The sequence below is a fragment of the Diaporthe amygdali genome (genome assembly GCF_026229845.1).
Source record: "Diaporthe amygdali strain CAA958 chromosome Unknown NODE_34_length_500367_cov_65_467389, whole genome shotgun sequence".
Classification (NCBI taxonomy): Eukaryota; Fungi; Ascomycota; class Sordariomycetes; order Diaporthales; family Diaporthaceae; genus Diaporthe; species Diaporthe amygdali.
Window position 1 is genome coordinate 325,031 of NW_026517054.1, and position 21,036 is coordinate 346,066.

The window sequence follows — 21,036 nt, forward strand, 5'->3', positions numbered from 1 at the left end:
GAGAGGCGCCGTCGACTTCAAGAGCAGAGAAAGGCGGATGAGGAGAAAGCGAAGAAAGAGTTCGAAGCCAGAGTTGACGCGGAAACCGCAAAGCGTGAAGCAGCACGCGAAGCGCGCACAGCGTCGGGAAAGAGTCAACAAGATAGACAGAAGGCTCATGACAAGAAAGTTGCCCACGAAGCTGTGCTTGAAGAGCGACGCATTCAAGCTGAAATAGAAAAGGAACAAGCGGAACGAGAAAACAGAGAAAAGAAAACCCGGGAAGAACAAGAGAAACGTGAACAGCAGGTTAGGGAAGAGGTAAGGAAGGAGTTGAGGCATCTACAGCTGGAAAAGGAACGACAAGACCAGGAAGACCAGGAAAAGAAGGGCGCGGAAGCACATCAGAAGGCACTTGCAGACCAGCATGATGCAGAGGTAGCCAGGATAGCTGTTGAAAAAGAGAAGATCAGGGCACAGCGACTTCGGGAGCAGGAGCATAGGATACAAGCTGAGGTTGACCGACGGTGGAAGGAACGTTGCGAAATGGAGGATGAAGATCGCCGTCGATTCTATGGTGGTTATCGGCACGTACGACCTTGATAGAGACGACTGAGAGAGGATCGAATTTCGTGGTTGTCAATGGTTCTGATATCAAGCAAGGTGGAGGGGGAGGGCATGGCAAGAATGATTTGTTCCGGGATCCGTGGTCCTGACTTGGCATTACCAAGGAAACCCCAAAGTTTGTTCGTAACATCAGATAGTAAGTTTCCTTGGGCACAGGAGCGGTAGGTTTCTTTGATCTTGCGGGAAGTTACATAGACATGCTAAGACAAATCGTACCACTGTGCATGATTTTGCGTAATCTTGGTTCGTAGCCCGGCATCTCCTCAATTACATTGCAAAAGGCTGGTTGGCCTTCTCGAAGCCAGTCACCTATGTGCACGGCAGTTGCATTTTCCATAGACACCGCGGGGTCGCCGTCCAGTCGAATCTGGTTTTTGACCTGTCAGTCCTCTTTTCTTCCACATACTCCTCGGTCGAAGATTCTTAACTCCGAGAAGCAGAAGACAACCAATTTTAAGATCATTAGTATATAGCCGCCAAATTCAGCACCTAGTATTGTTGCCAATTATTCTGAATATCGCTCCTCTTATAATCCATACCCTTCAAGATATGGCAGCCACACTCACTGTTAGGGTCCCTCACCTTGGAGGCATCGAAGCAGGTTATGCAATCTCAGGATCCGGTACTAAAAGTGCTTTGGATCCATACAAACCCACATGTGTGCTGATCAATGCCTTGCACACCACTGTTGCATTTTGGCGCCCACAATTCGAGTGTGAAGAGCTTGCGAGCGTGACGAATCTCCTGGCTATTGAACCTCTCGGTCATGGAGCTACAGTATGCTCTACTGAGCATTTCACCTACTGGGATACCGCGATCATGGCTTTGCAGGTGATGGACAAGCTCGGTGTTGGGAAAGCCTTTGCTATGGGGACCAGCCAAGGTGGATTCATAATCGCGCGTATGGCTCTTTTGGCTCCAGATAGGGTGAGCTGCCAGGCATTTCAATATTTCCCGTCTCATCGTGAACCACACGAAATCTTGAGTGTAACCTCCATCACAGATTCAAGGTATTATACCCATCGGTACATCAATGGACTGCGAGTCAGAAGACACCCGAAGAAAAGGGTCTTGGGATGCTCATGCGGTCTGCTCTCCGTACTTGGATCGTTGGTCTAAACCGACTCCAGACTTTATCATTGATGAGGACTGGTGCAGGAACGTTCCAGCGCTGGCATTTGGTGAGGGCAGTACGCCGGAGCTTTTACAGTTTTGGTTTGATACTTGGAGAAAGCTATACAGCGGTGACGAAGGACGCAAAAAGGCCAGGATGGCGGTCTTGTGCCTGCTCGAAAGAGATGGACTTCTGTCAAAGCTATCAGATGTTAAATGCCCCGTTCATTGGTTACATGTGAGTCAGTCCCGCCCCAAATCTTAGCTCGCTGCTTTCGCAGACAAGTCCATTGTCGCTGACGATAACCGGATGATATTTTAGGGATCAGAAGATGTCATATGGCCAGACACGCTAGCCCATGAGCAGATCAAGCTCTTCACTGCTTCTCCATCAACCAAAGTCACAGTGTCGGTCGGGGGTAGCCATTTCTTGAGTATTACTCGCGCTGGTGAAGTCAATGCCGTTCTGATGGAGATGATCGACAATTACTCCTGATTTCTTAGTATTGGCCCGGGCTCAAACACGAAATTAACTTGTTTGGAAGATATATGCGGTTTATAAGTCACGACAATTACTTTCTTTAGGATGCCTCCGAATGCAATATCCTCAGGAGACCCTCACAGCATTCTTCGCACGTCAATAATACAATACACATGCCAATACGCATGCAAAGTGACTCTGTAGACTAGGTATTGAAGGAGGAATTAAATTAAGAAACCAGTCTTGACATATGATCGGGAAACCAACGTTGCTAGGTCAAATTGGGATTGCCGGAGCAAAATTTGTGCCAGTGCACAATGCGTAGCGCGATGACCACTCCCAAATCCGGAGAGATCGACTTATTGAATTCTTCCTAGACCCGTTATATGTTGCATCCAGCCATTACTAGTTTGCCCCGGACTGGGAAGCTAGGTAACTAGACACACTTTCTTGACCGGTATCTCACGAGCTTCCGAGCCTCATTTCGGTGCGCGCTCACTGGCAGCAACGAACAGTCCAGCATGCCTTAGACGTTGACCGATTGAACAAAGGGTAACAAATTGGACAGTCTATTCCCTGGCATCTCCTCCTGATTAAATTCTGCTTACAGACTGATCCAACATCTCAGAATCTCCTTACCTGTAAAATCATGGTCAAGATACGTGGCAAGAGCTGGACGTTCGCCGCTGTGGCCTTGCTCACGATTCTCTTCTATCACAATCTACTTAGAATTTATTATGTGAGCAAGATCAATGACCTCCGGAACAACATTCTTCGCCTTTCCAAGAAGCAAGCAATAGATGCTGGGTTTGCATACGTGTTTTACGCAACATCTGTCTCGTATGCCTGCTCTGCCCTTGTTAACATCCACCAACTGCAAGCTAGGAGCAGCACAGTTCCTATCCATGTGCTTGCCTCTGAGAAAGTACCACAAGTCTACATCGATGCTTTTGCTGCCGCCGGGGCAACAGTACATGTGGAAAAGACGCCAGAGTTACGGCTGCAGCTCGGCCACTATTATCAAGACTGTCTTTTAAAATTGGTTGTCTTCAAGATGCACAAACTGGACCACAGTCTGAACCGAGTGCTCCTCGTCGACAGCGATCAACTCATTCTAAGGCACTTCGACAATCTCTTTTCCGACATACCCCAAGTGGACCTCGCTGCGCCTCGGGCTTATTGGCTATCACCAGAGGAGGCGGTATTTTCAAGCGCATTCATGTTGATTAATTTGAGCGACCGGCTCTGGGACAAAGTGAACAACACATTACCGACTGATGAAGACTCTGTCCAAGCGGAACCAAAGTGGGATATGGACATTCTGAACGACGAATTGGGAAGTACGGCCATGATCCTTAATGGTGAATATGTGACTTTGAACAGTCATTGGGAGGCCTGGGACCTACCAAATTGGTATCATCCAGAAGACACACAACACGCCAGACATGATCATTCAATTCTTTCGCGCCCAAAAATGGCTAACAAGTTAGGGCTACCAATCGAAACGGGCTCTGGCCCACTGGACGACGATCAGGTGCCTCTGGCCTCTATGAAAGCTGAAATGGCGTTTTCGGAGGAAAGTGACATATACAAGCAACTTGTGGAACTTTACGATTATACCTCCATAATCCATTTCACCGCTCTCGGAAAGCCATGGATGTACTCCGCCCAGGACGTTACACAGCTGCGGGAAAGAGCCCATCCCGGACTCGCACATCAATTCGGTGTATGGAGAGACATTGCCGAGCAAATGTGCCCTGAAGGATATTTGGTTTCGCAGTAGAAGCGATCATAAATGGATCAGCTTAAGTAAATCTAGCATTGACTTGCAGATAAATCAGAAAACATTTGCATTACTGGCGTTGCTTGTGGCTGCAGTCAAAATAGAAACAGGCTCATGAGAACGTTTCTGATGTGTACATCAATATACATAGTATACGTAGGTAGAGAGTGGTTTCAGGATGACCCCAACATAGCAAAATTCTGATCAACGAGCGTAACGAGTATTTCGAAACATATCCAGTTATGAACAATCATTTCTTTCGGCCCAGAATCACCGTGGCGGGGAAAACGAGATGAAATGTATCACAGCCCTCAGCAACAGCGGCTTCTAACTCTCTCCATTCTTTGCTTTGCCAATCCTTATCACCGTAGTGAAAGTGCCAGGAGATCAACATCTCCTTTAGTTTCTCCATGGTGTAGTCCTTGATGCCCCAACCATCCGGGTCGTCACGCCACTCAAAGCTGTCGTACTCACTATCAACTCTGGACGTACCCTTAGTTTTAATCAGTTCCAAGACGCCGGCCTCCATCGGCCACTCGGTTTGCCCATCAGGCACATTGATGTATATTCTCTTTACGTCCTGCCATTTGTCCCTCTCTAAAGGCACGAAGTCCAGGCCCATCCCGAGCTGAGAAGTTTTTATGCGCGCGAAGAATGTCTCTATCTTTTCATCAATTAGCCGTCTGTAATGCATCTGGCGGAATGCTTTCCATGCCGTGTCAGCACGCTTGTTGTCGCGGATTTGAGAGCTCGAAACACTGTAGAAGACCGCTGCGAGGGTGCCACCCGGACGGAGACTCGCGTGGATGGTGGCGATCGCTTTATCAATATCTGTCCAGTGAAGGCACTCGCAAGCGATGACCATGTCGACAGAGTTCGGCTCAAGGAAGTAATCCTCAGCCATCTTCTGGTGAAATAAAAGTCTAGTGCCAGGATAATGATCCGCCCTCAACATCCCCCTCGCCGTGACTATATTGCTCTCTGAAGGGTCGGACAAAATCATCTGTCCAATGGGCTGATTACTAGCCTGTGAGGCGGAGAGAAGACTGGCCGCACTGATTCCGCAGCCCGTTCCAAGGTCATGTGCTGAGCTCAAAGAACCTTGATGATATTCAAGCCATTCATGCCACAAAGAGTTCGGGTATGCTGGACGATATTGGAGATACTGTTTCCAATCATCTGCCTGCAGAGAGAAAGGCAAAGGTTTGGTGGTCTCGGACATTATAGCCGACGTGGTACAAGCAGAATTTGTGAAATGACTAGAAATAAAATCTGTTTTCAATGTTCAAAGAGACTGTGCCTAGAAATGGTTATCGGTAGAGAACAGTGCTCATGCAAACGAAGTTTGTCTCCACGAACAGCCTGTCTAAGTAGGTCTCAAGGCAGCTTGTGGTGTCAAGTTCAACGACTTTCCGGTTTGAGGGAGGATTGACTTACACCAGTAGTTGTAGAGAGGTGGGAAAGGCATTGTGATATTTAATGTCCGGACCCCAGAAGTTCGTAAGCATACCATCCGAAGCAGCCTCTAAGCTGACACTATTCAAAGCACATCTTATCATGTCTTTTGTTAGCTAGTACCCGATGATTCGGTGCCGTGACATGGCGAGATGCGGAACTTTGCCGTTGACATGAGCGAACCACTTGGCGGCGTCCTCCAGCATGGAACTACAATGTGATTTGATAGAGTCCCCAATTGAGTGGAATAAACTTTTGGGGTGCAGCAAGCTAGAACGAATAGTGCATCAGATCACGATGCCTCCATGAATGCTTCTTTGACGGCGTATTATAATCAAGTCAGCACTACATATTCAAATACTACCTAGGTAATATCTGCGTAGCCACGTATACCGGTGGGGAAACCCGCCGGTCCCACGCGCTCGAAAAATCCTGAGAGTAAGAATTTGAAATGCTTGCTGCATAATTGAACACATACAAGCTGATCTCCTATATATATATATGTATATTTCCAAGAAAAAGAGAAAAAAAAGAAGAAAAAAAACTATTGCACCCACCTTACAGCGTTGCAGCACGACCGTCGTGCGAATCCTGAACGCGATGTAAGCTGGTCTAATGACCATAGTGCGGGAGGGGCTGCTACAAATCCAGCGTCCTCAGGATGCCGACCTCCCGAGTCAAAGTTCTACTGTTCTAAAAAAAAAAAAAATTTACTTTCTCATGGTATTTGCCTCATGATTCGAGAGGTGCAGCTGGTTTTTATCAACAGCAGCAGTGTCAATATGTTGACATCAAGTCTGACCTCTGGAGCACTGAAATCGCCTTTGCCTCGGCCTGACCTCCCCCGAGCGCATTACCAAAGCCAGGGTTCAGGTTCTGTAACTGATGTTGATCTCGCGGTTGCCCCAAGTGCCCAGCGTTTGTCGGGCTTTGTTTACCCCTGTGCGATGACACCCGTAGACCGCTTTTTTGCACGACCAGAGCAAGTGCTACGACCAGGTATACACGCCAGAAGCTAGGCTGGCAGGCGGCGCAGGCGACCCGGCCCGGGCAAGCTGCATTCACCCCTGCGCCGTACCTTGGGTCCCAGGGAATAGACATAGACCATAAAATCCTCACGTCACCTCACGGTTGCGCGTCTGCATGTTCTTACAAGCCATATTCCCAATTCCCATCATCGTTAGATGAGCGACGATGCGGTCGAGCCTCACCCATCTCGTGCCAATTCTGGCGCTGGCAGGTGCTCCCGCGGCACATGCTCTCACTGATGCGGATTTCTACGGCCAATCGCCCCCTGTTTACCCAGCCCGTAAGTCAAGACACTGTGCTGAACCTTGAGGTACCGGGCTGACTTTTCTTGATGCTTTGCACAGCCCATGCCAAAGGTCTCGGCAGCTGGGCTTCCGCGTTCGATGCCGCGGAGGTTCTGGTGGGCCAGATGACACTGGAGGAGAAGCTCAACATCACCAGCGGCTACACCAACCCCGCCAATACTTGCAGTGGTAACACTGGAAGCGTACCGAGGCTCGGATGGCCAGGCTTGTGCCTCCAGGATGCGGGTAACGGTGTGAGGGCTGCGGACCTCACGAACTCCTATCCCAGCGGCATACATGTCGGTGCCAGCTGGGACCGAAACCTGACGTATCGGCGAGGGCTCGAGATGGGCAAAGAGTTCCGTATCAAGGGAGTCAACATCGCGCTGGGGCCCGTCGCCGGCCCACTAGGACGGACTGCACTCGGAGGGCGCAACTGGGAGGGCTTTGCCGTCGACCCATACCTGTCAGGGGCGTTGAACGCGGAAACGATCAAGGGCATCCAAGAGGCTGGGGTCATGGCGAATCTGAAGCATCTCATAGCGAACGAGCAAGAGACCTGGCGTCGGCCTTACAACGACACTGAGGCTGCGTCATCCAATATTGATGACAAGACTCTACACGAGCTGTATCTTTGGCCTTTTATGGACGGAGTGCGTGCAGGAGCAGCGAGTGTGATGTGCTCGTACAACCGGGTCAATAACTCGTACGGCTGCCAGAACAGCAAGCTGATGAACGGCCTCCTGAAGACCGAGCTCGAGTTTCAGGGCTTTGTCGTCTCGGACTGGAACGCCAGGACCGGTGGGATAGCTGGGGCTCTCGCTGGGCTCGACATGATCATGCCTAATGGAACTAGTTGGGCTGGCAACTTGACCGAATCAGTTAAGAATGGCACTATTTCTGAGGATAGAGTTACCGACATGGCGAACAGGTGAGGAGATACCCCCCTCATTACATTTATACTGAGGCTGACCCCGACTCCAATCAGGATTCTTGCCGCCTGGTATTTGCTGGGTCAGAATGAGACAAGCTTTCCCACACCCGGGGTCGGTATCCAAAACCTAAGTCTGCCACACGATCTCATCGACGCACGCAGCCCCGACGCAGCCCCGACCCTTCTAGAGGGGGCCGCGGCGGGACATGTGCTTGTGAAGAATATCAACAAAGCACTACCACTTCAGCACCCAAAAATGCTGTCCGTTTTTGGCTACGACGCCCAGGCGCCGCCTACAAAAAACATTGACAAGCTATTCGAACTCGGATACGAGTCCCAGCCGGAAATGGGTGATGCCGTCCTGGGTTTTGAGGCACACTTTTCACAACGGGCTCCTGATGGTGTCATATTCGCAGGCGGCCGAAGCGGTTCGAATGGACCGTCGTATATCGATTCTGTAAATCTTCCTGAGCGTGTCTCTAATTTGGTATTAGGATTGTACTGACTAAGAAAATAGCCATTCGGCGCCTTGACTCAACGCGCCAGACAGAACGGGACGTACCTGAACTGGGATCTAAGCTCTGGCAATCCGCTTGTCAATCCCATGTCCGATGCATGTTTGGTCTTTATCAACGCAATGGCGACTGAGGGTTGGGATCGAGATGGCCTGCATGACGACTTCAGCGACGGATTAGTGTTGAATGTCGCATCCAAATGTGCCAACACTATCGTTGTCATCCACGCTGCTGGCATCCGGCTGGTCGACCAGTGGATTGAGCACCCGAACGTCACCGCTTCGATCATAGCGCATCTCCCTGGCCAGGACATCGGCGAGTCCCTTGTAAGCTTATTGTTTGGCGAGATATCGCCATCCGGCAAGCTTCCATATACCCTGGCCCGGAACGAGAGCGACTATGGAGACTTGTATGAGCCATGCAAGCCTGCTTCGAAAGACGACCACTTCCCGCAGTGTAATTACACGGAGGGAGTTTATATCGACTATCGCCATTTCGACGCGAAGAACATCGAGCCTCGTTTCGAGTTCGGATTCGGACTGAGCTATACCACGTTTGAGTATACAGGTGGTTCTGTTCAATCCGCCCCGCTATCGAGCAATCTGTCACAGCGCGTTATTGCAAGTGATTCGATCTGGGAAGTAGTGGCCGCCGTTTCAGCTAGGATTACCAACACCGGGACCGTGACCGCGGAGGAGATTGCGCAGCTCTACATCGGCATCCCAGGCGGGCCGGCGAAGCAGCTCCGAGGCTTTGAGAAGGTGAAGCTTGATCCTGCGGAGGAGGCCGAGATAACCTTCGAGCTGACGAGGCGGGACCTGAGTGTCTGGGACGTGGATTCGCAGAGCTGGGTGATGCAGCGTGGGCGCTACGACTTGTATGTAGGCTCGAGTAGCAGGGACATCCGCTGGAAGGGAGTGTACGAGATTTGACATTCGTTCTATTGCTCTTTTGCTAGACGGGTGTGTATTGAGGAACACGATCGAACTTCCAGTGCGTGCTTCCTGAAAGTGATATGAGCCTGAGTGGCTTCCTTGTGCTGTCGTACATTCCCAAGCGCATTGAGTCCTACGTAATCATTTTGACGGTTCCAACAGGTTTCTCGATTTGTTTGTTAGCCTTCATGATTCCTCGCTCGAGCGTGCCAGTAATCGGAGAAGAAAAAAACTCGTCCCCTGCGCAATTATCTGGAAGATCAGACAGTAGAGCCATTGTGCTAGAGAATTGTAGAATTTCGACAGGGCCGTTTGAGGTATCGTCAATGGGAAGACACAGTCACAATGTGCCCTCACATTCGGACAGCGCTAGGACCGAGGGTTGAAGGAGGAGCGGTACGTGGACGGTACTGCATTCATGGGCGGCGGAGCGGGGAGGAGACGAGGAAAGTCATACCTTGCATGGAACGAACACCGGATCGATCTCTGCCACCAGGGAGGGTGGCTTCTCTCGTTGGCTCTTGACGAACTTGTTCGGGAAATCTCCCGCGGCCCGCCCTGACAAATCGCCTGGTCATCCGGGCTGCAAAGCCCCCATTCGGCTCACCAATTCGGCCAGATGAAACCTTGATCATTGATGCCCAACAGCGAATACCCCCCACACGTCTTCCGCACGCCCTCGACGGAATTTTCCTCTGAGTGACCGAGTAAGTTTTCGTGGCAGGCACAGGTCAGGACGGAAGCAAGTGCCAACACAGCTCGATGTGGAATGCCGCTTAAGATCCCGATGCGGCATCCAAAAAAAAACTTAAACTCTAATTATTCGCGTCATCGCTGACTTGAATTTGGACAAGTAAGCTTATAAAGGAGTGACGTTGATAGTGGCATGTCGTCCGAACTTTCACCAGGCATACTTCTGCTGATGAGTCCTGATTGGCGGTGGTTTCACATGGCACTACGCGTTTGTGCAATATTCATGTTGCGTCTCCGGCATTGTTTTTGGGTTCGGCGAGATCCGACTTTGAAGCGCCAATAATCACAAAGTCTTGCCCAAATTCCGGAAATGCGTCTCCGAAGGAAGGCTACGTCCATGAGAGAAAAGCATAATTATTTCTGCGTGTCTCGCATTGAGAATAGTGAAGTCAACACTATGGATTGTCAACAGGTCCTTCGTGACACTCAGGGTCGTGAACAACAGTGACAATTCCCAGCCGCGTGATTTATCGTAGTGACGTGATTGAGCAGCAGAGACACGCTGTATCCTACTTAATTTAAGTGCCTCCGAAAGTTCACTCACATCACGTACATGTACATTGGTTCTCGGGTGTCGACTGACCCGTGGCCACTGAGGAGTGGACGCCTACGCCGCGACGATGCTCTGCCAAGCTTCCTAAATGCATATACATGCGTTCACCATGTCCGTAAATGGACGTTGTGTGCAGCGATACGACAATCGGCGGCCTGGCAGCTGAATCAAGAGCCGGTCGTACACGATTGGATGCTGGTAGGTGAGGGCTCTGGGCGCCGTCTTCCAAGTTTGAGGTACGAGCCGGCCAGCAGAGTGATTCAGGGGCTGGGACCACCTGGACACGTTTGACTGCTGTGCTGGGGTTCTGTGATAATGCAAGCCGCCGAACTCTGCAGACGGCGTGACTAGGCCAAAGTAATTACCATCCCCAGTCTCCTGTAGCCCCCATTACCCACGAAAGATTGTTTTCATAGAAGCCCAAACTTGATGGTGCTGAGGATACATCTTGGATGGAAGCTGGAAGACGACCAGTTTTGACATTGTGCGGAGGTGCCACGGGCACCTAGATCAAAGCTGCTTGATGAAGGGGTTAAGAAGGTATGAAGTCTGGGAAACATCATGCCTGAATTGAGTTGATGTTCATGGTGCTTCGGAAGGCACAGGAAATACCGCCATTTACATACAACATGTGTTTTCTGCATTATCCAAGCAATCACTGCCGGATAATCTGAGTCAGTGGGTGCCACTTGATAGGTGGTGATAGATTCAGTGAGGTACGGGAAGCCAGGCGAGGTCGGAAACGCGATGCGAGATGGACGAGTTCAGCAGCTTTCAGGGTCCCACCCACTGAGCAACCAATCATGTGAATGAGCCGCTATGGGGATTCTGATCTTGGAGGTGTGTCCGGTGTTATCATCATCGGCTGTGCATCGGGGTCTGAAGGATGACAAAGAAAACCCATACCAGATTCAGATCGTAACATCGAGGAGGATAGCCCATCGCCCCTCAGATCCGTGCAAGGTTGTGTATCATCTCTGGGCGCAGCCCGCATGTACTGACGAAACCATGACTGGGAAAACAGCCTTGCCGCTTTGATGATGCCTATGCCAAAAATCAAGTCGAAATGGTCACTTCTGGTACTTCACGTGTCGACTGTCTTTCCTTGCCAAATGGTTGCAGAATGCGCAGAGGAGGCAGAGATCGGTATATGGTGGCATTTTAGATTAAGGTGTGAGTTCCCAACCGTCTCTTGAGACGACGACTGTCAGGATGAAGAACTCTGGCCGGTTGCGGTGGTATTGTTATGCATTCTGCATGTATCTCACTCTCGGTTCTGCTAAGTTCGGTGGGAGAACTGGGTGGTCCCTGGTTTAGAGCTTGTCGATCTGTTGTGGGCACTGGTCACGGAAGCAGGGAAGCGTTGTTGTGTGGCCTGAATAAGTCGTCCAAGACAGTGGGAACACCCACATCGACCCATCAAACGGCGCATCCACAGGGGACTGCTCATCGAGCGCATCTGTCAGATGGTGTGGGGCCCTGTCAGTCAGCGGCATTGGAATCTTGATCCTGGGTGCAGCCTGTTTTCTCGGGGCGCGACAATCTGTTTCGACAATATATAGCCTTTGTTCTATTTCCGCGGCTCCCTTCTGAAAAATTGCCATCGAGATCGCTATTTCTTCCCTTTGCCCGTCGCATCATGTTTGCCCACGGAGAAGTTCCACTCAGATTCGAACCTCAAACTTAAAAGGACGCTTGGATTGACCTATCAGGTCCTCTGATTGATCCTCCAATCAGAAATTCCGGACACATCGCCGCCCCTTTCCTGCTGATCATTGGTTACCACGTCTACTGTCCTTCTTCCGGTATTATTACACTGGAGGTACGGAATACTTTGCTGTTATCTGGGGACAAGAGTGGTTTTTCTCCCTGCCTTGAGGAGAAGTCGGGTTTCGCCTGAAGATCAAAGACGACGCCAGTGATCCGGTCAATCGCTACTTTTGTCTTCTTGGTGCCTATATTGCAGTCTGTGATCCGGCGTCGCTGTCTATGCGCAGTCTATTGTCCAAAGCAAACAGCCCCACAGGCATCAACCTCTTTCAGGGCTGCTAGAAACCTAGGATCTGCACTAGAGACCAACCTTGGAGGTCCCTTGGAGCCCCGGAAAGCTTCTAGAATCGCACTATCAACCTCATAAAACGCCCAGAAAACTTCCCGGTACTACAGTACTTCCAAGACCGCCAGGCTGGCTAGGAGAACCCCTTGTGGGTGGATTCGCTGTTCGAACTAGTGGGGGCGCATTTTCTCCTTCAGCTACATCTAAACGGTACTTTCTCGGGTTTTGCATCGTTCAACATTCCTTTAGCAAAATCTGAATCTGTCGGCTTGGGGCTCTTGTTGAGACCATTTGGCTCAAGACAATGTAGTCCCTGCAGATCAGAGGGCGAGAGTGCTCGGAAAGGGAAGACACTCGCTAACATCCATCTGACAGCACGGAGTTGCTCCGATCCAGCCCTACGTTCTCCCCAGTATTATTTGCAGTCAGTCTTGCGTTGTCTGCATATTTCACGGGCGAGGGCCCTGGCTCACCCATTCATCACTCGCTGTCCTCGGCTTATGGCCTTGCGTGATTAGGTGCGTCTCTCGGTCAAGTGTGACGTACACTGTCCTACAATTCAGGCTTGCTGATCCCGACGCTCAGGACGCTTCGCCTGGGAAGCACTCCGGGGTCCATTGGCCACTCACATTCTTTCTAACTACACCATGCTGCAGGACATTTAGCATCTCATCGTTGTTTTGAATAACCCCAAGGTCGTCTCTGTCTCTCTACACAGTGTGGTGTGGTCCCGCTCATCGCGATAATCATTTTGCCACATTCGTTCGGTCCAACCCTCCCTCGCACCGGCATTCGAAAATCGACAGGCGACGATTATCAATCAAGAATAGACGCCCAACGATCAGCATCCCCCGAGACGGAACCCTTGTGAAGTCATCAAGCGAAACCTGCTTGTACAAAGCATGCTTGCCACTTGTTAGACAGCTTCGATATCGATTGCGACGACTCGCCCCGCCCTGCGCCCAAGCCACCCGCACCAATAACAGTCCTTAATACCCTTTCAACAAGGACACGAACTTCTCAGGATGCCTCCTGAGACACTCCAAACCTTACAAGATCTGGAGATCACGGGCCCGGCTGGGTCTGAACCAGATGAGACGCCGTATGGGCCCACCGAAAACGATGGACTCCCAGCCCAAATTGGACCTCTCGTTCCGCAGCCAGCTCCAGAGGCACACCCATTCACCCAGCCACTCGCAGCATACGACCAATTCTATCCGCCGACCTTAGGTTCTTTCGAATATAACAGCGCCAGCACAGTCCCGATCGACCCAAGACTCGTAGATGCTCAGCTTGGCCTTCCGGCAGCCTCTGGGCCTGGTGGCGGTTTCACCGGATTCCATAACAACCCGTGGGGACCCCAGTCGACAAGCTCCGTCCCCTTAGACAACCCCATCGTGTCTGCTGAATCTTTACCACAATACAATCCCACTGTGCCGCTCGTCCCTGGGATGAGCAGCTTTGAGCCCATGGTGAGGACTGCCTGGTCGTCGGATGGGAGCTTACCGCCAGCACCAAGGGCCACGACGTCGTCGAGCCTGAGTATGTGTGACGTGTCTACTCCAGCCAGCAGCCATAGTCCGGGCTCTCCGAGCAAGATCGGTGGCCGCATCGCAGAACCACCTCCTGCCAGCACAAAAGCCTCGCCGAAGAAGCTGGGTATGCCTTTCGAGCCGCGGGCGGAGCATTCTTCCAAAAAGAAGAGGAGGCAGTCATCCGGGCTTACTTCGACACAGACCAAGAGCGAGGGGGCAAGCCACCGAAACAACTCCGTGCCAAGTCTTTCTTCGAAGCATCCACTCGCTCCAGCCGGAATGCCCATAGGCACTATTACCAGCAATGACAAGAAAAAGCAGAATAGCCCTAGCAGCCAGCAGACGAAGGCGACCAGCAGCATACCCTCCCAGCCTCCTGCACCGAGCTCCTCGAAGCCTTCAGAACCAGACCCACGCGCGCGCAATCGAGCGGCAGCCAACAGGTGCCGCGCCAAGAATAAGGTCGCCGTGGCGGAATTGGAGGCCACGGAGAGGGCCATGAGCACCGAGCATCAGGAGCTTACACAGACGGCCAGGAGCCTTCGAGAGGAGGTTCTCACGCTCAAGAACCAGCTGCTCATGCACGGCAACTGCGACGACGACGTCATCCAGCGGTACCTGGCTAACTCGGCGCGAATGGTCGGCACCGGTGTTATTGGGCAGAGCCCAATGCTACCGGGGAGCATGTCAACAACGTACCCCGCTGGCAGCTTCCAGATGGGGCTCCCTAGTATGCCGTCTTCGTCTTCACATGCCTCGACTGCCGGAGCAGCACGCGCTTCTCAGAAGGACCGTGCAAGGAAACACTGAACGTGGTATAATTGAACGAGAGAGAAGCAATGCCAGACAGTGCAGATGCGTTTTTTGTTTTGAAATATTGGGATTCCACATGCAACATACACGAGGCGCCTAGGCGATAGCATCGATACCCCAAAACGCACTGGATGTGCATTGCGACACGACGTAGATGATTTGGCGGAACAAATTCGTTGGAGGAAGAATGGTGACATAGGGAATAGGTAGAGGGATGGTTCTGGTGTCAATGGGACATGGCTGGATCACTCGAGGCAGCTTCTGGCCGGGTTTGGATCCGAGGGTATGGACGGAGCATACTCACACCGGTAGGTCACTGAGGGAATCTCGAAGGCAATCTGTGGAGGAGAACTAGAACACTCGCAGCTAGTCCATACTAAACAGACCACTCGGCCCTTGGTATCTTGCTTTCAGTATAACTCGTGGCGTCTCGACCGTACCGTGACTTGGACTAGCCATCCTGGAAATGTCTAAGCTGGGAACGACAGTGTCAGCTATCAAGGCTACACACAGGTTATGATCCGACTCGGCCGATTCATTCGGGTTTGTTACATTGAATCGGCCGACATGAGGTCTAGGATGAGCCTAGATACAGTACTCAGGTACATACAGGGCGGGCGGGTTGTCACCTGAGTATTGATCGTCTGAGTATCAAGTTTTGTACGATGATCACTCACACGAGACGATCGATCGCAACTCTAGCAGACGGGCAGAGTAGCTAATAGAGTAGCTGAAAGATTGTAGGGGGAGAATCAATGGAAACTACGGGTTGGAGCCGAGCATTTCTTGTGCGTCTAGACACATGACGTCCTTCCCTGGAGCACACCCTTGAGGCCGATGATGTCAACATGAATGCCTATAGGGTGCCAGATCGCAGATCATGTCGCCACTGTCTAAGCTGAATTGCTACTGTAGCAAAATTATGTATTTCACTTGCTCAAGTTAGTATTTGATACCCACAGCTTCTTTGCAAGTATCTTTCAAGGACCTCTAATCCCAAACAATGAAGTCAACAACACCAGCACAACCCTAACCCGTACGCGCGCTCAAGTCCATCCCTGAGGAGGCTAACGTGGACGTCTGACTCTATCGTGCTTCTCACCAGCTCGACGACGTGGGCAGCAACCTCACAAACCAACGCTCTTGAATCACTTCGTCACCCAATACCGATTCTCAGAATGGGGTCCTTTGAGGACCTGCCGACAGAGACTCGGATCCTGGTCCTCGAGCACCTCAGCCGCATCGATCTGCGGAGCTTCCTCGTAGCACAGGCAAGACACCAGCGGACGCACCTTTCCTTCTCGTTCTCGATATTATAGAACGCCGACCAGAATAGATATGTGGTGACATGACACGACTCATGATATGTACTCGCGTGTATGTAATGCCGAATTTCGCGACAGGTCACTGACTGCCCCACGGAATAGACAACCTGCCGGACATTCCGGCTCCTCGCTCAGGAAATCCTGTCACACCCCCCAAGCCCGCCCTGGACCACGCGGATAGACGACCAAGGCCCAGGCTTCCCCTCGCCCGCTGCATTAATCCACCCTGTCCTGGCGCAAGACTTCGGGCCCCTCCTCAGCTCCACAACCTGCTTCACCGCGGCAGAGCGGAGGCGCATGCGGTGGTTCCTGTCGCTCAACGGGGACGTCACCCGGCCCTTCCGGCGCCTCCCCTGGGCGCCCGACTCAGCCTTGCGGGCTGTATACCTGCATCCCGGCGCGAGCTGGCGCGATATCAGCGTCACGTTCGCCGGTGGTCCGCCTATCACACACCTCGAGGTCATCAAGAGCTACTCATCCGAGGACTTTAACGAGGACGGCCGCGACCATGTCGAGCACCTCAATATCGATCTGTCAACGGCTGGGTTCCTGACTATGGGGCTCCTGTATGATCTTCTGCTCTGCGGCGGCAGTGTAGGAGACGAGAGCGCGGCCACATTTGGGCGCGAGACGGGTAGCTGGGAACTATTACTGGGCAGGAGGCTTCGCAGCTACGACCTGCTTGTTGAGTACGAGTGCTTCATCCCCGATGATGACGAACTTGTGGATTCTGGCTCCGAGGCTGCGCGATCGGCTATCTTGTATGTGCGAGGTGGTACTGTGGAGGTGGACGACCAGGACCGCCAGGTTTGCGGAGCCCGAGGATGACGATATTGAGTGGGAGCCTGAGATGCTTGGAGATGTGCCGAGGATCCGACTTGCAACTATTTTGTGAGAGGATACTGGCAAATACACAAGGGATTCTGTAGGCATCTCAATCTCAAACTTGCATTTCAGGTGGATTAGCTGGCCCTTGTTTTGTTCTATGTCAGTACGGAGGAAGCCATTTAGAAATGCTAGTGACAAGAATCAAATCCCTGGCTACTTTAATTGTGTAAATCTCCACGCGGAGATGGAGAGACTGACGCAGTCCGGACCTGATGAAAAACACTTGCTTGCCTACGCAGGTAGCTCTCTTTGAATCACATTAAAAGTGCTCCCGTCGGAAACCCCAGGTGGCAAATTGTAACGGATGCGCACTATTCTCACACGATTCATCTCTTGAACAGGGGAGGCTTGAAGCGACGAAAAGATAGCAGTCATCCAGGGAGAAGAGCATTTGACACAATAGTTATGCTTGAATACTTGCTTCTATTTCAAAGAGATTATTACATGTTCTATACTAGATGCTGAAGGAGACTAAAGAGTGAATATGACCGCTTGTCTCCGGTCTCAAGTTGACAAGATAATCCAGTTACGATCCAATCACAATGCAAACCATTCCACTCGCTATGCATGATTACTCCCAATTCCACTCAAGCAGCCTCCCGGGCTCGACTCAACGTTACAATTTGCCGTGACTCTCCCAAGTAGTGGGTTCGCACTCAGGTACAGGTCTGATCTGCTGTTTGGTGGTCACTTAAGCGGTGCATGAGAACCCACACTTCTCGGTGGGCTTCAGAGCAGGCTCGTTACGGCAGACAGCAATAGACTTGTCAGTGCCACCACCGAGGACGCAGCAGTTGGAAGCGCAGTTGGCGTCACTGGTGCACTGGCCGGTGACAAACTGCTTGCCAGCGACGCCAATGTTGCCAGGCCCAAGGCTGTCGTTCGTGGACTTAGGAGGGCAAGTACCACCAGAAGCGGCACCTGCGCTGCCGCTGGACGCGGTGCCAGAGCTTGCGGAGCCAGAGGCGGTGTTGGTCGCGCTGCCGCCACTCGCAGCACCGCCGGCCGAGGCCTGGGCGGCGCCCGCGCCGGAGTTCGCCTTGCCGTCACCGAAGCCGCATCCGAGCTTAGGGGCAGCGTTGCCAACTGCGGAGCCGGAGCATGTGCCGACCGTCTTGCCGGTGGCCTGGTCGACGACAGAGGCGCAGCAGACCTTGGTCAGGTCGGACTGCTGGGCACCGCAGTCGGTAGAGTCGGTACACTGGCCGGTGATGAACTGCTGGTTCTTGCCGTTGCCGTTGCCAGCGGCCAGGGTGGGATCTGGGATCTGGCTGGGCTGTGGCTGGAGGACTGGAGGCTTCTGCGCGGCCTGGCGCTGCTCATTCTTTGCAGAGCGCACCTTGGTGGAGCCGTACGAGTCTGGGCTCACGGCGAGGGCCTGCAGGGCGAAGAGGAGGGTGAACGCTGTTGCGGCTTTGAAGGCGACCATATTGACGACGGTTTGGGTGCTTGGGTGGAGATTATTTCAAGCAAAGATCTTGGCAAGGGCTAGCCTGTGTGACTTGGGGAAAACGAAACTGGAAACGAAGACTCTCAAGTTTGTTCAAGAATTAAGTATTGAAACGGATTTGCAGACTCCTGGTCGCAGATCCGGGTAAAGGTAGCAAGGAGAGTGGAAGACTGAGAGGTCTGTGCAACTGATGTGATGTGCTTGTGCTCGTGCAACAAAACCTCTTCAACACTTGAGAGGATGGATGAACAAGAGGTTATATACATATTTCTTGGCCCGTCCCATCTGGTCGACCTAGCTGGTAGATTGGACCAACCTGGAAATAGGACGAAGGCCGTGGCGAAGGCTGCCTCGACGACAAGCTGAAGATCCGGTCTGATGATTGAGGCTCCAACTGGACGAAGGCAGTGTTACTGGATGATCGAGCTGTCAAACAAGGTCAAGTGTGACGCTAGTCTTGTTTGAAATCGTCTGGCGTCGTCTGAGCCAAAATGAGTACTCCAGACGACAAAAATGGCAGACTTGGGCTGCTGCGGCTGGTGATGGAGACATCCGGAAGCCCGGAGAGGGGCGGATGGACAGCAGATCTCTGTGTCGTCCGCTTTGAGAGGCCAAGACAAGGCAGCATGCTGCGGAGTTGCCGCTGAGGAAGCATCGTGACCTAGATGCCGAGCAAATAAGAGCCGCCCAATTCTATGGGAGAAAGGCCCAAGACGACAACCATGTGGTTCAGTTTCCGGCCGTGTGCCAAGAAAGCCGCAGGTGAGGCCGCAGTGTTGAGCGGCCGTCGGTTGGAGTAGCACACTAACGCCCGGTGTGGCAAGCTGACAGCATCCTGGAGGTAGGGCGCAGACAAGGTCATCCTTCTGGTGTCACACCAACGAAGGCAGCTGGCACATGTTCGGATTCAGGAACCGTCGAGACGCCCAATCGGCTGCCGTAACGGCACTACGGAGAAGCCACTCTGAGCGGCCCGCGAGACGGTGCCCAGACATCTCGTCCGATGAGCCACAAAGTGTTAAGGTTTGATCTTCCCCCGGAATGTCTGTGTGTTCAACTGAACACCCCTGACTCCTGTTTCAATGTTTAGCTAACCACGCCTGTTTAGTCATTGACCTGCACGACGGTGTTTGAGGCATCTTTAACAAACGCATTCATTCACTGCAGCAATCCTGCAAGACATGGCTGGGGGAGTTTCGTGGGCTGCAGGAACAGAACTCAATATGGCCTTCGAAAATGGATGAGCGAAAAAATCCGAATGACCGAAGCAAATCAGCATGGCATTCTCGTTATTCATGCCCACACTATGTTATCATTCTTCCCTAGCCCGCAGCGCGCTCGAGTTTGAAGATACAAAGAACATCCTGCCGTTGCGCGATGTATTTGCCACAATTTGCTCTGCCGGGTCAGACTAAGCCGGAGCTGGCAAACATTGTTGCTCTCATTGCTTGTGCATAATGTGCAATTTCAGTGTGGTACTCCCAAGTTTCAAGAATTGCTCAGCCTCGACAAATCCAAACTTCGCAAGAACAGCTGCAGATCCTCAAGTTTTAAAACAATTCTAGTTAACTGCAGGTTTCTTTTCAGTCTAGTCCGTGCTGTAAATGCACTCCCCGAGACGACTGAGCTTTTCCATGGTGGCCTGACCTCATTGGAAATCAAGACTAAGCGTTTCTGCTTAGAGTCTTCTTCCATCGCTTGGTTTCTTCTGCAGTGATTGACCATGGACTGTCATCCGGGTCGTTGGGCAAATGTGAACAACACAGTATCTAACAATTCAAAGAGAGCTGCACACCAGGTTTGGTCCTAAACCTCCATTAATAACACGGGGCTGTTTTAGTTTGTTGCCTCATAATGCCGGCTTCGCAGGCCTGGATAATAACCTTTTGAGCCGTCTTTGGTAATTGTATATAAATCAGTATAACCGTCAAGAAATACGGCACGACTGCATTTCATAGCCTTTCAAAGTTACGTCAATGTAATTCATCATGACGAGCTTAAACCCGGGTGTCTCCGCTTCGCGGCCGCTGTGGCTGTGGCATAATTCAAAGGAAACAGGGGAAACAGGGGAAATATAAGATCACCCCCTATTGAATAACCTCCTATAAGATAACCTTTTATCAGACAACCTACTGGAGGATAATCTCCTTAAGGATAATCTGCTATAGGATGTTTTCCCATAGGAAAACCTGTGAGACAAGCCACAGGGGGGCTCCGCAATGACGTGTTGTCAGTTTTGAGAGTGTGGCGGTGTTGTTCCAATAGTGAATGTGAAAATTGCTATCACTGGAGGCAGCGGCATGATTGGGAGCCATGTAGCGCTTTACCTGTTGTCTGAGGGACAGCAGGTCTCGATTGCGGCTCGTCACCCTCCAGAATCTGTTTCAGCATCATGCGTTCTGCCCTTTCTCCGGGACAACTTCCTGAAAGGCGACTTCAGCAAGGACGCCTTGGTGGGGTTCGAAACCGTTCTTTTCACTTCTGGCGCGAATATTCGACACGTCTCGGTCACCATCAGCGCTGACGAA

General features: G+C 51.8%; 6 protein-coding genes across 6 annotated transcripts; 4 read left to right on the top strand and 2 right to left on the bottom strand.

Moving 5' to 3' along the window:
• Positions 1–2,849: 2,849 nt before the first annotated feature.
• J7T55_005508 (uncharacterized protein) lies at positions 2,850–3,983 on the top strand (the record flags this gene model as incomplete). Its single annotated transcript, XM_053133005.1, has 1 exon — positions 2,850–3,983. The coding sequence occupies one exon, from the start codon at positions 2,850–2,852 to the stop codon at positions 3,981–3,983; it is 1,134 nt and encodes a 377-aa protein (XP_052989123.1).
• A 250-nt stretch (positions 3,984–4,233) lies between these two features.
• On the bottom strand, positions 4,234–5,205 carry J7T55_005509 (methyltransferase domain-containing protein; the record flags this gene model as incomplete). The annotated part of the gene is made up of 1 exon (XM_053133006.1): positions 4,234–5,205. The coding sequence occupies one exon, from the start codon at positions 5,203–5,205 to the stop codon at positions 4,234–4,236; it is 972 nt and encodes a 323-aa protein (XP_052989124.1).
• Positions 5,206–6,632: 1,427 nt separating this feature from the next.
• Positions 6,633–9,132, top strand: J7T55_005510 (uncharacterized protein; the record flags this gene model as incomplete). The annotated part of the gene is made up of 4 exons (XM_053133007.1): positions 6,633–6,747; positions 6,812–7,682; positions 7,740–8,142; positions 8,203–9,132. 4 exons carry the CDS (start codon positions 6,633–6,635, stop codon positions 9,130–9,132), a joined length of 2,319 nt encoding a protein of 772 aa, XP_052989125.1.
• Positions 9,133–13,522: 4,390 nt separating this feature from the next.
• J7T55_005511 (uncharacterized protein) lies at positions 13,523–14,842 on the top strand (the record flags this gene model as incomplete). Its single annotated transcript, XM_053133010.1, has 1 exon — positions 13,523–14,842. One exon carries the CDS (start codon positions 13,523–13,525, stop codon positions 14,840–14,842), a length of 1,320 nt encoding a protein of 439 aa, XP_052989126.1.
• A 1,181-nt stretch (positions 14,843–16,023) lies between these two features.
• Positions 16,024–16,998, top strand: J7T55_005512 (uncharacterized protein; the record flags this gene model as incomplete). The annotated part of the gene is made up of 2 exons (XM_053133011.1): positions 16,024–16,065; positions 16,273–16,998. 2 exons carry the CDS (start codon positions 16,024–16,026, stop codon positions 16,996–16,998), a joined length of 768 nt encoding a protein of 255 aa, XP_052989127.1.
• A 751-nt stretch (positions 16,999–17,749) lies between these two features.
• On the bottom strand, positions 17,750–18,487 carry J7T55_005513 (glycoside hydrolase family 75 protein; the record flags this gene model as incomplete). Its single annotated transcript, XM_053133012.1, has 1 exon — positions 17,750–18,487. The coding sequence occupies one exon, from the start codon at positions 18,485–18,487 to the stop codon at positions 17,750–17,752; it is 738 nt and encodes a 245-aa protein (XP_052989128.1).
• Between the last annotated feature and the right edge of the window lie 2,549 nt (positions 18,488–21,036).